General features: G+C 42.1%; 2 protein-coding genes across 5 annotated transcripts; both read left to right on the top strand.

Annotated features, from left to right (window-relative positions):
- The first annotated feature begins 1,008 nt into the window (after positions 1 to 1,008).
- LOC135544245 (proteasome subunit beta type-6-like) lies at positions 1,009 to 4,025 on the top strand. Its single transcript, XM_064971709.1, has 6 exons — positions 1,009 to 1,141; positions 1,430 to 1,497; positions 1,674 to 1,805; positions 2,035 to 2,164; positions 3,180 to 3,324; positions 3,719 to 4,025. Exons 1-6 carry the CDS (start codon positions 1,046 to 1,048, stop codon positions 3,844 to 3,846), a joined length of 699 nt encoding a protein of 232 aa, XP_064827781.1. The 5' UTR covers positions 1,009 to 1,045; the 3' UTR covers positions 3,847 to 4,025.
- An 82-nt stretch (positions 4,026 to 4,107) lies between these two features.
- tnfsf13 (TNF superfamily member 13) lies at positions 4,108 to 11,221 on the top strand. Of its 4 annotated transcripts, none has more exons than XM_064971706.1 (9): positions 4,108 to 5,028; positions 5,145 to 5,220; positions 5,339 to 5,559; positions 6,133 to 7,742; positions 9,384 to 9,474; positions 9,548 to 9,598; positions 10,071 to 10,192; positions 10,278 to 10,416; positions 10,541 to 11,221. In XM_064971706.1, exons 4-9 carry the CDS (start codon positions 7,548 to 7,550, stop codon positions 10,648 to 10,650), a joined length of 708 nt encoding a protein of 235 aa, XP_064827778.1. In that variant the 5' UTR covers positions 4,108 to 5,028; positions 5,145 to 5,220; positions 5,339 to 5,559; positions 6,133 to 7,547; the 3' UTR covers positions 10,651 to 11,221. The 4 variants fall into 4 exon arrangements, with proteins under 4 accessions (XP_064827778.1, XP_064827779.1, XP_064827777.1 ...); XM_064971707.1 differs by having other exon boundaries at positions 9,551 to 9,598; XM_064971705.1 differs by having other exon boundaries at positions 6,133 to 7,746; positions 9,401 to 9,598.
- The last annotated feature ends 2,424 nt before the right edge of the window (positions 11,222 to 13,645 follow it).

Consider the following 13,645-nt stretch of genomic DNA (forward strand, 5'->3'; position numbering starts at 1 on the left):
CAGCTGCACCATTGAGAGCATCCTGACTGGTTGCATCACTGCCTGGTATGGCAACTGCTCGGCCTCCGACGCAAGGCACTACAGAGGGTAGTGCGTACAGACCAGTACGTCACTGGGGCCAAGCTTCCTGCCATCCAGGACCTCTATACCAGGCAGTGTCAGAGGAAGGTCCTAAAACTTGTCAAAGACTCCAGCCACCCTAGTCATAGACTGTTCTCTCTGCTACCGCACGGCAAGCGCTAATGGAGCACCAAGTCTAGGTACAAGATGCTTCCAAACAACTTCTACCCCCAAGTCATAAGACTACTGAAAATCTAATCAAATGGCTACCCAGACTATTTGCATTGCCCCCCCCCCCCTTTTATACTACTGCTACTCTCTGTTATCATCTATGTATAAGTAACTTTAATAACTCTACCCACATGTATATATTACCTCAATTACCTCGACTAACTGGTTCCCGCACATTGACTCTATACCGGTACTGCGTGTATATAGCCTTGCTATTGGTGTTTTACAGCTGCTTTTTAATTATTTGTTACTTATATTTCTTATTTTTGTTTGTATTTTCCTTAAAACTTCATTGTTGGTTCAGGGCTTGTAAGTAAGCGTTTCACTGTAAGGTCTACTCCACTTGTTGAAGTCGGCGCATATGACAAATACAATTTGATTTGATTTTTGAAGTTGTTATTCTCATGCAATCCAACAGGTGGCGATAGTCAGCACAACATAATTTGTTAAGCCAGACCAGCGAAGAAGAACATTATTTACATTTACATTTACGTCATTTAGCAGACGCTCTTATCCAGAGCGACTTACAAGTTAATTTTTTCCTTTTTTTTATTTAACCAGGCAAGTCAGTTAAGAACACATTCTTATTTTTTCAATGACGGCCTGGGAACAGTGGGTTAACTGCCTGTTCAGGGGCAGAACGACAGATTTGTACCTTGTCGGCTTGGGGGTTTGAACTCACAACCTTCCGGTTACTAGTCCAATGCTCTAACCACTAGGCTACCCTGCCGCCCCAGGGTAGCCTAGTGTCAAGATGGCTGCTGTGTACATGTCAGCGAACCGGTCCGAAAATGCTTTTAGTACAGTTGATTTGGTGCCAGAGTGGGCACAAGAAGAAGTTAGCACTGGGGTGAGGAAATGTAGTATAGCACCGTTCACTTTACATAGGTTTGATTGCGTTGCCCAAACTGAACACAGGCATTTACATGCCACTTCAGCTAGCTAGCTAGCTAGTTAGCTAGCTAACAATGAGACTGCAGAAGCGCTCGCCATGAATGTACCTAGCTATAGCATTTTACAGCTGATTTTGTTGGTAGCCAGCTAGCCATTACCGTTTCTTTCTACATAAATGTCCTTGGGATTATTTTCACATAAATAAAGCAAAAATGTTGTTCTGATTCTTCATGTCTAATCGCAGACTACCATTATGGCAGTGGAGTTTGATGGAGGGGTTGTGATTGGCGCGGACTCCAGAACAACAACAGGGTAAGTTAAGTGACTTTAAATCAAGCAACTGTGTCTTACCGGCTTCCTGACCTAATAGAAATAGATTGCTGATTAAGTCGGCCTCTATTCCATTGACATTTTTGTGTTTTAAAAACATTATAGCTAGAGCTGCCTAATACTCCCAATCGTTATTTTTTTCCCCCAACTGGTTGTAGTGCTTACATTGCCAATCGAGTTACTGACAAGTTGACTCCCATTCACGACCGCATTTTCTGCTGCCGCTCTGGTTCTGCAGCTGACACACAGGCTGTTGCTGATATAGTCACCTATCAGCTGGGCTTTCACAGGTAAAACACCGGCTATACCTCTACACAAAGATAAACTCTTCAGCACAGCTATATAGTTAGTGGCTATCTTCATACCACTCCCAGGATAAAATAAGTGCTTTGAGAACTATCAAAATATTGTCTTGTGTCTGATTCAAGTTTTAATGTACAAGCACAGTGAAATGCCTTTCTTGAGTGTCATTCTGTATTTATTTACTGTGAAATATCTCTCCCTCTGTGCCTGCTGCAGTATTGAGCTGGATGAGCCTCCACTTGTGCAAACGGCAGCCAATCTCTTCAAACAGACATGCTACAGATACAGAGAGGAGCTGATGGCTGGCATCATTGTAGCTGGCTGGGACAAAAGAAGGGGTGGACAGGTGAGTTATCAGCATCTGTATTTGGATCATACACTCCAACCACTTTTCCCCCACTGTCTCAGAGAAATTTGTAGGGTCATTCCACTGCAAAAAGCAAAGAGAGGATTTCAGAACAATCTGGGATGGTGGTGGGCAGGGTATAAAATTAGCACCTGCCAAATGTGGGAAGATCTGGGTATTGGCGAGTAAGAATGTCTGTTTCACCAGCCATGTTGGTCAATTTGCAGGGCTCTACAGTGAGAGCATTACATTTGCAAATAAAAAAAATAGTAAAGTATGAGCACGTACGAGTTAGGGTTAGAAAAATTCTGCAGTAGCTGTTTTGTTTCATTAGATATTAAATACACAAAGAAATAGGAATACTATATCCCACCTTGCACAGGAACACTGCCTGACAGGGAGCTGCTGTGTGCAATGAATGAAGAGCTGATGGATTCCTTTTTAAAAGCACTGCCCACAGGCATAAAAGTTGGTCTAATTTACTCAAGAGTCTACGATGTAAGACTTTGTCCTTGTGTTTTTTTGGCAATTTACATTTAGCCCTCAAGCTCAGTTGTTTTTCAATGGTAGTTTGAGTCTTCTGCTTCAACTGATAGTGAAGACACACTAGTCAGATCTCAAATCGTGACAGGAATCAAGTGGTGTCGTTACCATGGTAAACTCACATCATTAAAGGGGCAGCTAAACATTTTGTCTCTGATATTTTGATTAAAAGACTCAGGTCACCAAAAATAAATGGAAATTGAGCAATATACCACATTACTTCTTACTAATACATTTCTTGTTTTTGAGACATTACAAAGCATGGTCATCCGTTTTGTGTTTTTGATGTAATTATGGTGAAAACATATTTTGGCTGGTAAAAAATCCCAGTAGCTGGTAGATGTATTTTTTTTTTATCTAACTGCCACAGTGGCTGGTGACCAAAAATTATATTTTAGGCCCTGGTGGTGGGTGTCATGGCTTGCTGAGATTACATGGATTGACTCTCCAGTGACCCTTCCCTCTTACACAGGTGTACACAGTCCCAATGGGAGGTATGATAGTGAGGCAGCCAGTGTCAGTAGGTGGTTCTGGCAGCTCCTACATATATGGCTTCATGGATTCTAACTACAAGCCTGGGATGACCAAGGAGGAGTGTCTTCACTTCTGTACCCAGGGTGAGTTGGACCAGAGGTTGACAGTCTAGCACAGTGGTGGGTAATTACAATCCTGGAGAGCAACAGTGTCTGCAAGCAATTGTTTGAGCCCTGTACTAACAAAGCTGATTGAAATATACCTAATAGCGTTGTTTAAAATGTAAGACCTTGATAAGTAGATTATTTCAATCTGTTGGGAAGGAACATTTGCCTGCACAAGCACAGCGGACCCTGTAACCCACCTATGATCTTTACACTGTCATTAGGCTGTTTCAAATATCTTCAGCTGTAGCTTTTCTAATCTCTCTTCCACCATATGTCTTGACAACTGAACTGAAAATACTTGATAGTTGGATCTGTAATATGTTGGTTGTCGGGTCACATCTAGGTGTTGTTAATGTCTCTCTCCATACAGCCTTGGCACTGGCCATGGAGCGGGACGGTTCTAGTGGAGGAGTGGCTCGTCTGGCAGCCATCACAGAAGAGGGCCTGGAGAGACGGGTTGTTCTGGGAAACCAGCTGCCCAAATTCTCCAACGCCTAGACAAGGAGCATAGGGGAAGTTCCTTTGCTGTGCAGACAACGCACCCCTGTCAAGTCCATCCACTTAAGCGGTATACCTAGTCCTGTGCAGTGTAGGACTTTGGAAAGCCGTGTGAATGTGTCATTTATTTTTGTTTTGCAAAATAAGATTTGTCATGCAATAAAAAATACTGAACCTTAGATACATTTGTGTTCCTGTCTCTCAGGCCTGTTTTGCATTAGCTATTATTTCTTGGAAATTAAAAAAAATACTGAAACTTAGATACATTTGTGTTCCCGTCTCTCAGGCCTGTTTTGCATTAGCTATTATTTCTTGGAAATTGAGTGAAACTGCACACAAGACAGACTATAAAGGATAACTGGAAGATATAATTGTCATAACATTTTCAGAGGTGATCTCACCTTTGCAGTGAGTTGGAAGTAGACTAAAGCACAACACCATTCCCCAGATGTATAGTGAGGAATGCAGACAGACATCATGGGGAGGACTTTTAACAAAAACTACCCCGAGAAATGTTGCATGCCAAGCAATACGGACTTGAAGTGGTGACGCCAAGGAGTAGATCTATTACGTTGATCTGCTGTGTATTTTCCTCGCGTGCTGCTGACTTTATGGCACGCGCTCATGTTTTGCGCGGGACTTTGATATCGTTTGTTGGCCTTAAATGCAGGCTGGATTGGAAACCGGCTGGCTAACTTTAGCCTATTAAAATATGTTTTTATTGTAGGGCCGTTCTGGTATTGGCTAGGATACCAGGCAATAGTTTTATTTCAAGACTATTATTAATTGATTAAAGGTCACGTTCTACATTAGTATTCGTGTTTCAGCTGCTCTTCCCTCCCAGGGTAACAATGTGGCACCTAGCAGACAGAGTTGATAATAATGCTGGGCATTTTACTCTGGTAGAACAACCAGAGGCAGAAGATGGTGATCAGTTCCTCTCGTTTGCCAAGTGAGTTGCTTATGTTGCAAGAGTTCAGAACGTATTATTTTTGAAAGTTAAGCCATTATTTCAGGTAATATGAGGCTTGCTTTGTGTTGTATTCTTCAAACCCTCAGGAGGTCCAAGGTTGTGCAGCGTCAGTGTTCAGAGATGGAGACTGAGCCTAGCCCTCCCCCACAGTCTAGCTCCTTGTCTCAGAGTAGAGACAATTTCTGGCACAGGATTCTATGTCAGCCAAGGTGGATGTCCTCTTCACTTTCACCACCAACAATCTCACTTTTTTATAAACACAAGGTTTAGAAATGCTCCAGTCAAATTCACTCTTACTGATAGAGGTCTGTATGTTGTTTCTTAGTGAAGTGTCTCCTGAGCCCACCCCATCCTACGGCCCATTTCAGATGCAGATGTTCTCAAATAAACCTGAAGGACTAGTGAGTACCCTAATACTTGGTAAACATGTTTCACTGTGGTTGTCATTTTTAAAATGGCACATCCTACAATTGAGGTAAAACATTTTCAGATTTCTTTTGCCATTATGTTTACACGCAGGTTGGCGTGGACATGGCAGGATCACCTCCAGCAGGACAGAGAGTTAAAAAAGGGGGAAGGCTGGGTCTAGGAAAGCTACCTTCTCCAGTGGAACTGATGGGACGGAAGAAGAAGGGGAGGACAGGGGGTGCAGCACAGAGCAGCCAGGTGGTGCAACCCAGGGTGGCAGCAGTGCTGCAGCACATTGGGGACCTCCGCAGGAGACAGAGCTCTATTGACCAGTAAGTGAAAGGTTTCTGATGCTAGATAGTGCAGAGGGGACATGAATGGCCTGTGGCTCGCTGGTATTACTTGTTGGTTTTACTGTGCCCTCAGGGTAGAATGAGGGGAAACTGATTTTAATTGGATGCCATGGGGGCAGAAATGTGGTTATACATTCAGTGCAGGTGTAAAGGACATCATGCTGCTTGCTTAGCGAATACCACTTCTTACCGATTCGGCCCATACCTGGCATGAACGCAGGAACTCTGCCTTGCTAGGACACGTGACCGCCCTCCTGAACCGTCTTACCAGTCAGCGCCACGCAAAAAGCTACTGTAGCTATTCGCTGGTGCAAGTGGGGACACTTCAGGCTGAGGATTAAGTTTAACACATCCCCATGTGCTACACAGGGATAGAAATCTACAAAGGCAACTCTGAAAGGCTGTTGAGTCCTAGTAGAATATCATAGGTGACTAAATAAAACAAAAACTCACATTATTCCTACTTTTAACATTGTTGGTTGCCTTTGGACGATAAGCATTAAATATAGAACAGTAGTTCTTCAAATTAACCCAAACACGATCATGTCCCAGGTTGAAGCAGGGGAGTTGGTGGGGCTCCAAACCCAGGTGTAAGGCAGAAAAGGGCCGTTCCCAGAGGCAAGCAGAGGACAGCAGCATGACTATCAGCACCACAGTGGAGAGACAGGATGAAGCTACGGACTACCTCAGTCCAACCCTCACTCGTCCTTACACCCAGAAGGAGGCATGGACTCAACTCTCACTGACTGATATTATATTTAAGAGTAACTGGAATAGAGGAAGCAAATGTGGATATCCCTTATTCGACTGTGATGTCTTTGCAGGGTCTGTTTGGAGGATTTGAACAAGCATCCCATCTTGCTCCTGGAGGAAATCCGATGCTGTCATTTGTCCTGGCAACTGCTGATAGACAAGCCAAGGGGGGTTGGCAAGGCCCTCGTCTGTCCCACAATGAATTTTGGGGTATTGGGCACACTCCAGAGGAATAATTTAATTTTTGTTACATTTCTCCAAAGCACTTGTAGAGTTCACATTGTATAAGGGCTCATAGTTTGTATTGATCAGATTCAGAGTTTAAGGGATATGTTTTGCAATGTTACAATTACTTTGTTCAGATTTTACTGCTTAAAAATGATGTACAACATTTGGTCAGTTAATTTTATAATGGATAGCCAAGCAATGAAAAAAAGTAAATAAATACATAACATTGCATTCCATTGTGACTAGTGTGACTAGTATGGTCTTGAACTGGGGAGCGTTATATGAAGAAATGAATTGGAGAAAAAAAAGGATTTGACTTGGCTGCTCACCCTGCTCCTGTTTTGACAGACAGAGCCCATCCCTCTCCTCTGAGAAGTTCCCGAAGGGCTGGCGAGGCTGTCTTTGAGGTAGTGGAGTGCGAAACTGGTGGCATCAGCCTTCAACTGAGTCCATCTCTCAAAGGACCCTTTGACCTGTTCTGTCATAGCCAGACAAGCACGTAGGCCTGACTAGAAGTACATGTATTCATGTTTGGCTATCAAGTACTCCTTTTCGCTCGAGAGCCAAGCATATATACATTAATTAATTATAATGTAGTCTACAGTGCTTCAAACCTACTGAACTGTATTCCCTTTTCATTCAGTTATTACAATCAGTTATTTTTATGAACCACTTGCCTGTCTTGGTCACTGCCTTTCTCAAAACAAATTGTTGTACAAACATTTAATAAAGACATTAACTTTAGCTTCAGACTTCTGTAGGCCTACTGTAGCCTATCACTTTGTTTTCACACGTCCTCCAAGTCTTCATAGCAGTTTTGTAATCCGAGACTGCATGAGTCATCGTTTTCCAAATGATGGGATGATGACATGAAGAAAGTGAAAGTGCACATTGTAACGGGATCATTACGGCCCTGACAAAGCCTTCATTGAAAAAGGACGCCATCCCCTCGTCCTCGTAACAGTTGGTATCGCCTGTGTGACATAATGACAAACCGTTATACAGTACATTTTCATGGCTCATATCTGCTGTACGCTGTGTCGCTGTTCTTGGCCTGCTTGATGGTCCTGCAGTCCAACCGGGTCAGAGAGATGCAGGTCGAACTGCGGGAGCTGCGTCAGTGGACCAGTCTGGTGTGCGGGGACATAAAGGAATCGTCTACTGATATCTCGCGCTGCGGGGTAGGTGAGTTCATACATTTACTAATAGGTTATAGGCTACACGAAAAATAAAAAACTATTGTGAAACATTGCTTGATGTGTGAAGTAGGTCTATGTTTTTGAGAATTTATAAGAAGTCAATAAATATTCGTAGGCTAGGCCTACCCACTAGGAAATTTCTGATTTTGAAGTAAGGAATCAAGATGCTTGTTAATGTTTAGAACAATAAGGCCTATTTCACCACAATTATCAATGGAGTTGAAGTCTAGAAAATGATCACAATGACTTAATTGTTTGCCACCAGGGTTGGGTAGTTGTTACATGTAATGTGATTACAAAATAACCTGGAAAAATATTGAAATCAGACGACATGCTTTTGCAAAACTAGATGATTATTTATTGGTTTACTTTTAAAGCCAGAAAGGATGTTTGTGAAAAAATACATGATCATACCTATCGGTTTCCTCAATGACATTCAATTCAGAATCTAAAATAGGTGCAAGTTTAACTTTGTTCAGCCTGACCACAAGCCAGGGACCACTATGATGACACACCAAATGCATTTGATGGATCCTTTTAGTCTTGCAGGGGTGGGCAATTCCAGTCCTCGAGAGCCTGATTGGTGTCACAGTTTTTCCCCAGGTCCAGCTAACACACCTGACTACAATAATCACCTAATCATGATCTTCAGTTCAGAATGCAATTTGATTAATCAGCTGTGTTTTCTAGGGATGGAGAGAAAGTGTGACAATCATGCGCGAGGACTGGAGTACCCCATCTCATGCCCCATAAGGGGAAAGTAATCCAAAAGTAACAAAGTAATCTGATAACGTTACTGATTTTGAGTAATCCTAAAGTTACGTTGCTGATTACAATTTTGGACAGGTAACTAATAACTGGAACAGTTTACATTTAGAAAGTAACCTACACCAACCCTATTTACTACATATCTGAAACATTTGACTCCTATCACGCTATCAGCTGATGTGTAAAGTATGATTTGAGAATGAATATTCTTAGGCTACTGGGCTATTTTTAAGTTATTAATGCTTTGGAGTTCGAGCAATAAGGTTTATTATCCACCACACTTCTCAATGGAGTTAAAGCCTGGAAAAGGATGACAATTACTTGATTGTTTCAGTTCAGAATGCAATTTGATTAATCAGCTGTGTTTTCTAGGGATGGAGAGAAAGTGTGACAATCATGCGCGAGGACTGGAGTACCCCATCTCATGCCCCATAAGGGGAAAGTAATCCAAAAGTAACAAAGTAATCTGATAACGTTACTGATTTTGAGTAATCCTAAAGTTACGTTGCTGATTACAATTTTGGACAGGTAACTAATAACTGGAACAGTTTACATTTAGAAAGTAACCTACACCAACCCTATTTACTACATATCTGAAACATTTGACTCCTATCACGCTATCAGCTGATGTGTAAAGTATGATTTGAGAATGAATATTCTTAGGCTACTGGGCTATTTTTAAGTTATTAATGCTTTGGAGTTCGAGCAATAAGGTTTATTATCCACCACACTTCTCAATGGAGTTAAAGCCTGGAAAAGGATGACAATTACTTGATTGTTTACCACATATCTGAAACAACGGATTCTTGTCACACTATGAGGTTCACATCTGATGTCATCTGGCATTTGACACAGATATCTGACTCTCACAGACATACACAATGGAATGGAATTCGAGGAAAGAGGGAGATTTCAAGACATGGGAGACGGAGACAGCGGCGCACTGGTCAGTCCCTTCCGACGCACACACACACATACACACAATTTACTTAATCATTTAAAATTTCCATGTCATCCAGCAGGGAGTAGTGCCTTTCTTCATCTTGTTCCTCTGTCATCACACTCATATGGTGAGTCGAATGGGCAATGAATTCACATCTATACTGTACATTCTCTTTCTCTTTCTCTCTCTCGCTCGTCTCTCTCTCACTCACTCACTCACTCACTCACTCACTCACTCACTCACTCACTCACTCACTCACTCACTCACACACACACACACACACACACACACACACACACACACACACACACACGCTATAGCCCTGTTTATACCTGCCACTAACATGCGTCCTTATCTTGTCCTGATCATGCCCGTTTAAACTTATAAGATTTTTTTTTTTAAATTATCACTATGCGTCTTTTAATTGTCTACACCTGGCTAAAAATGTGGGCAGAATCGGAATATGAACAACATCTGGAAAAAGGACGCATGTTAGAACCCGGTATAAACGGCGCTTTGCATTAACTACAATACTCTCAAACATTATTTTGTCTCCAACATACACATACTCCATGTTTGTAACCACTATGTTGTCTCAGATGAAGATGACTACACTCTGGTAGAATGGGCTCTTGGACTGAGTCGTCTAGGGGAGGGGCTGCAGGTCTTTGGAGAAAAGGTCAACGTGGTAACCGAAGGGACTTACTTCATCTACAGTCAGGTAGCCTATTAAAACTAGACGTTGTCATCTCTTGAGAGGCGGTCAAGCCAAGGTCCCTCTATACCATCACTGTGTTTGTGTACAGGTGCTGTATAAAGACACCACATGGACTATGGGTCATGTGATCAAGAAGCGTCTACATGGTATTGAGACCATCTTGATGAAGTGCATACAGAGTATGCCCAGCAACATCACTGTGGCCCAAAACACCTGCTACACAGCCGGTGAGTCAACTCAACCCCGGCCAGCGTGTGTTACAAACGACATTCAAATTAATTACTTAGAATACGGAACACAATTGCAGCACTACTACACCCAGTGCTGAAGTTACTGGTGTTTCTCTCCCAGGTGTCCATTACCTGGAGCCAGGATCCACTCTGGAACTCTCCATTCCCAGGAAATCTGCTGGGCTTGTCCTCAAGCCTCACTCCACCTTCCTTGGCATGTTCAGGATCTGACACTGAGTGACGATCTAACACAAAACCATGTCTCTCCAGAACCCTACAATCATTGCCTATAATAACCCGACATGCTGACCTACTGCATTGTGTTGCCTAATATTTAATAAACTCTTATCAATATCAAAAGTTTTGCAAGTACTACTCAGCCAGTGTTTTCCTTTCAGCACCTATATTGTGGTAGCCTGATACAGAACAGTTACCAAAAATCACAAAATGTAGCCTATTTTAGCATCGGAAAGTGCACAGATGTAATGTTTGAATTCCATGATTGAAAATACATAGGATATTAATCAAGCAAAATAGTGCAGTAGTACAGTGACCCAATATAAAATTTCAAGTTTTAATGATACGTACAGTGAAATGTCTTTCTTGCTAGCTCTAAACAGTACAGTGAGTGGTGACACTATATGAGTACTGTTGAGTGTACAGCATCATTGTGAATTTCCCTCTGCTAAATTAAACTTTCTCAGTTTGCCATCCTTGGCTATTGAAGACTGATGTATAATCCAACAGGGACCTCTTGTGGTCAATGCAGTGCGTTCAAAATGTATTCAGACTCCTTGACTATTTCCACATTTTGTTATGTTAAAGCCTTATTCTAAACTTGATTAAATTGTTGTTTTTTTTCAATCATCCATCTACACACAATACCCCATAATGACAAAGTAAAAACAGGTTTGTAGAAATTTTTGCAAATGTATTCAAAATAAAAAACAAAATATTATTTACACTTACATAAGTATTCAGACCCTTTCCTCAGGACTTTGTTGAAGCACCTTTGGTAGCGATTACAGCCTTGAGTCTTCTTGGGTGTGACGCTACAAGTTTGGCACATCTGTATTTGGGGAGTTTATCCCATTCTTCTCTGCGGGTCTTCTCAAGCACTGTCAGGTTGGATGGGGAGCGTTGTACTGAGTAAAGGGTCTGAACACTTGGAAATGTCATATTTCAGTTTTGTATTTGTAATAAACTTGCAAACAATTCTAAATAACTGTTTTTGCTTTGTCATTATGGGGTATAGTGTGTAGATTGATAAGAACAAACAATTTAATCGATTTTAGAATAAGGCTGTAATGTAACAAAATGTGGAAAAAGTTAAGGGGTCTGAATACTTCCCGAATGCACTGTATAGTGGGGCAAAAAAGTATTTAGTCAGCCACCAATTGTGCAAGTTCTCCCACTTAAAAATATGAGAGAGGCCTGTAATTTTCATCATAGGTACACTTCAACTATGACTGACAAAATTAGGGGAAAAATCCAGAAAATCACATTGTAGGATTTTTAATGAATTTATTTGCAAATTATGGTGGAAAATAAGTATTTGGTCAATAACAATACTTTGTTATATACCCTTTGTTGGCAATGACAGAGGTCAAACGTTTTCTGTAAATCTTCACAAGGTTTTCACACACTGTTGCTGGTATTTTGGTCCATTCCTCCATGCAGATCTCCTCTAGAGCAGTGATGTTCTGGGGCTGTTGCTGGGCAACACGGACTTTCAACTCCCTCCAAAGATTTTCTATGGGGTTGAGATCTGTAGACTGGCTAGGCCACTCCAGGATCTTGAAATGCTTCTTACGAAGCCACTCCTTCGTTGCCCGGGCGGTGTGTTTGGGATCATTGTCATGCTGAAAGACCCAGCCACGTTTCATCTTCAATGCCCTTGCTGATGGAAGGATATTTTCACTCAAAATCTCACGATACATGGCCCCATTCATTCTTTCCTTTACACGGATCAGTCGTCCTGGTCCCTTTGCAGAAAAACAGCCCCAAAGCATGATTTTTCCACCCCCATGCTTCATAGTAGGTATGGTGTTCTTTGGATGCTACTCAGCATTCTTTGTCCTCCAAACACGACGAGTTGAGTTTTTACCAAAAAGTTATATTTTGGTTTCATCTGACCATATGACATTATCCCAATCTTCTTCTGGATCATCCAAATGCTCTCTAGCAAACTTCAGACGGGCCTGGACATGTACTGGCTTAAGCAGGGGGACACTTCTGGCACTGCAGGATTTGAGTCCCTGGCGGCGTAGTGTGTTACTGATGGTAGGCTTTCTGCAGCTCTCTGCAGGTCATTCACTAGGTCCCCCCGTGTGGTTCTGGGATTTTTGCTCACCGTTCTTGTGATCATTTTGACCCCATGGGGTGAGATCTTGCATGGAGCCCCAGATCGAGGGAGATTATCAGTGGTCTTGTATGTCTTCCATTTCCCAATGATTGCTCCCACAGTTGATTTCTTCAAACCAAGCTGCTTACCTATTGCAGATTAAGTCTTCCCTGCCTGGTGCAGGTCTACAATTTTGTTTCTGGTGTCCTTTGACAGCTCTTTGGTCTTGGCCATAGTGGAGTTTAGAGTGTGACTGTTTGAGGTTGTGGACAGGTGTCTTTTATACTGATAACAAGTTCAAACAGGTGCCATTAATACAGGTAACGAGTGGAGGACAGAGGAGCCTCTTAAAGAAGAAGTTACAGGTCTGTGAAAGCCAGAAATCTTGCTTGTTTGTAGATGACCAAATACTTATTTTCCACCATAATTTGCAAATAAATTCATAAAAAATCCTACAATGTGATTTTCTGGATTTCTTTTCTAATTTTGTCTGTCATAGTTGAAGTGTACCTATGATGAAAATTACAGGCCTCTCTCATCTTTTTAAGTGGGAGAACTTGCGCAATTGGTGGCTGTCTAAATACTTTTTTGCCCCACTGTATATACATACGCACATAGTTTACAACCCGTACAGTAGGTGACGGTGTGCACCTCTAACAAGAATATGGACTGGGGGTGAGAGAGAGAGGGCCAGCAATTGCACCGGGGAATGTTCCTCCGTGGCTGTTTCCGAAAAGAAGTGTAGATGTGGACATGATTGAGGGCAGGAGAGAGGGGTGAGGACGTGAGAAGAGGTGTGGAGAGAGAATAGGTTTGATTTGTTTTTAAGGATATATACAGATGGTTCAAAGGATCCAATCAGTGGCAGGGTGGGGGCTTGTG

The sequence above is a fragment of the Oncorhynchus masou genome, chromosome 8, assembly GCF_036934945.1.
Source record: "Oncorhynchus masou masou isolate Uvic2021 chromosome 8, UVic_Omas_1.1, whole genome shotgun sequence".
Taxonomy (NCBI): Eukaryota; Metazoa; Chordata; class Actinopteri; order Salmoniformes; family Salmonidae; genus Oncorhynchus; species Oncorhynchus masou.

Coding starts and splice junctions, on each gene's coding strand:
- LOC135544245 (XM_064971709.1), top strand. CDS start 1,046: ATGGCTGCTGTGTACATGTCAGCGAACCGGTCCGAAAATGCTTTTAGT. Junction 1,142..1,429: donor AAGAAGAAGTTAGCACTGGG/GTGAGGAAATGT, acceptor GTCTAATCGCAG/ACTACCATTATGGCAGTGGA. Junction 3,325..3,718: donor TCTTCACTTCTGTACCCAGG/GTGAGTTGGACC, acceptor CTCTCCATACAG/CCTTGGCACTGGCCATGGAG.
- tnfsf13 (XM_064971705.1), top strand. CDS start 7,548: ATGACAAACCGTTATACAGTACATTTTCATGGCTCATATCTGCTGTAC. Junction 9,599..10,070: donor TCTGTCATCACACTCATATG/GTGAGTCGAATG, acceptor ATGTTGTCTCAG/ATGAAGATGACTACACTCTG. Junction 10,417..10,540: donor AAACACCTGCTACACAGCCG/GTGAGTCAACTC, acceptor TTTCTCTCCCAG/GTGTCCATTACCTGGAGCCA.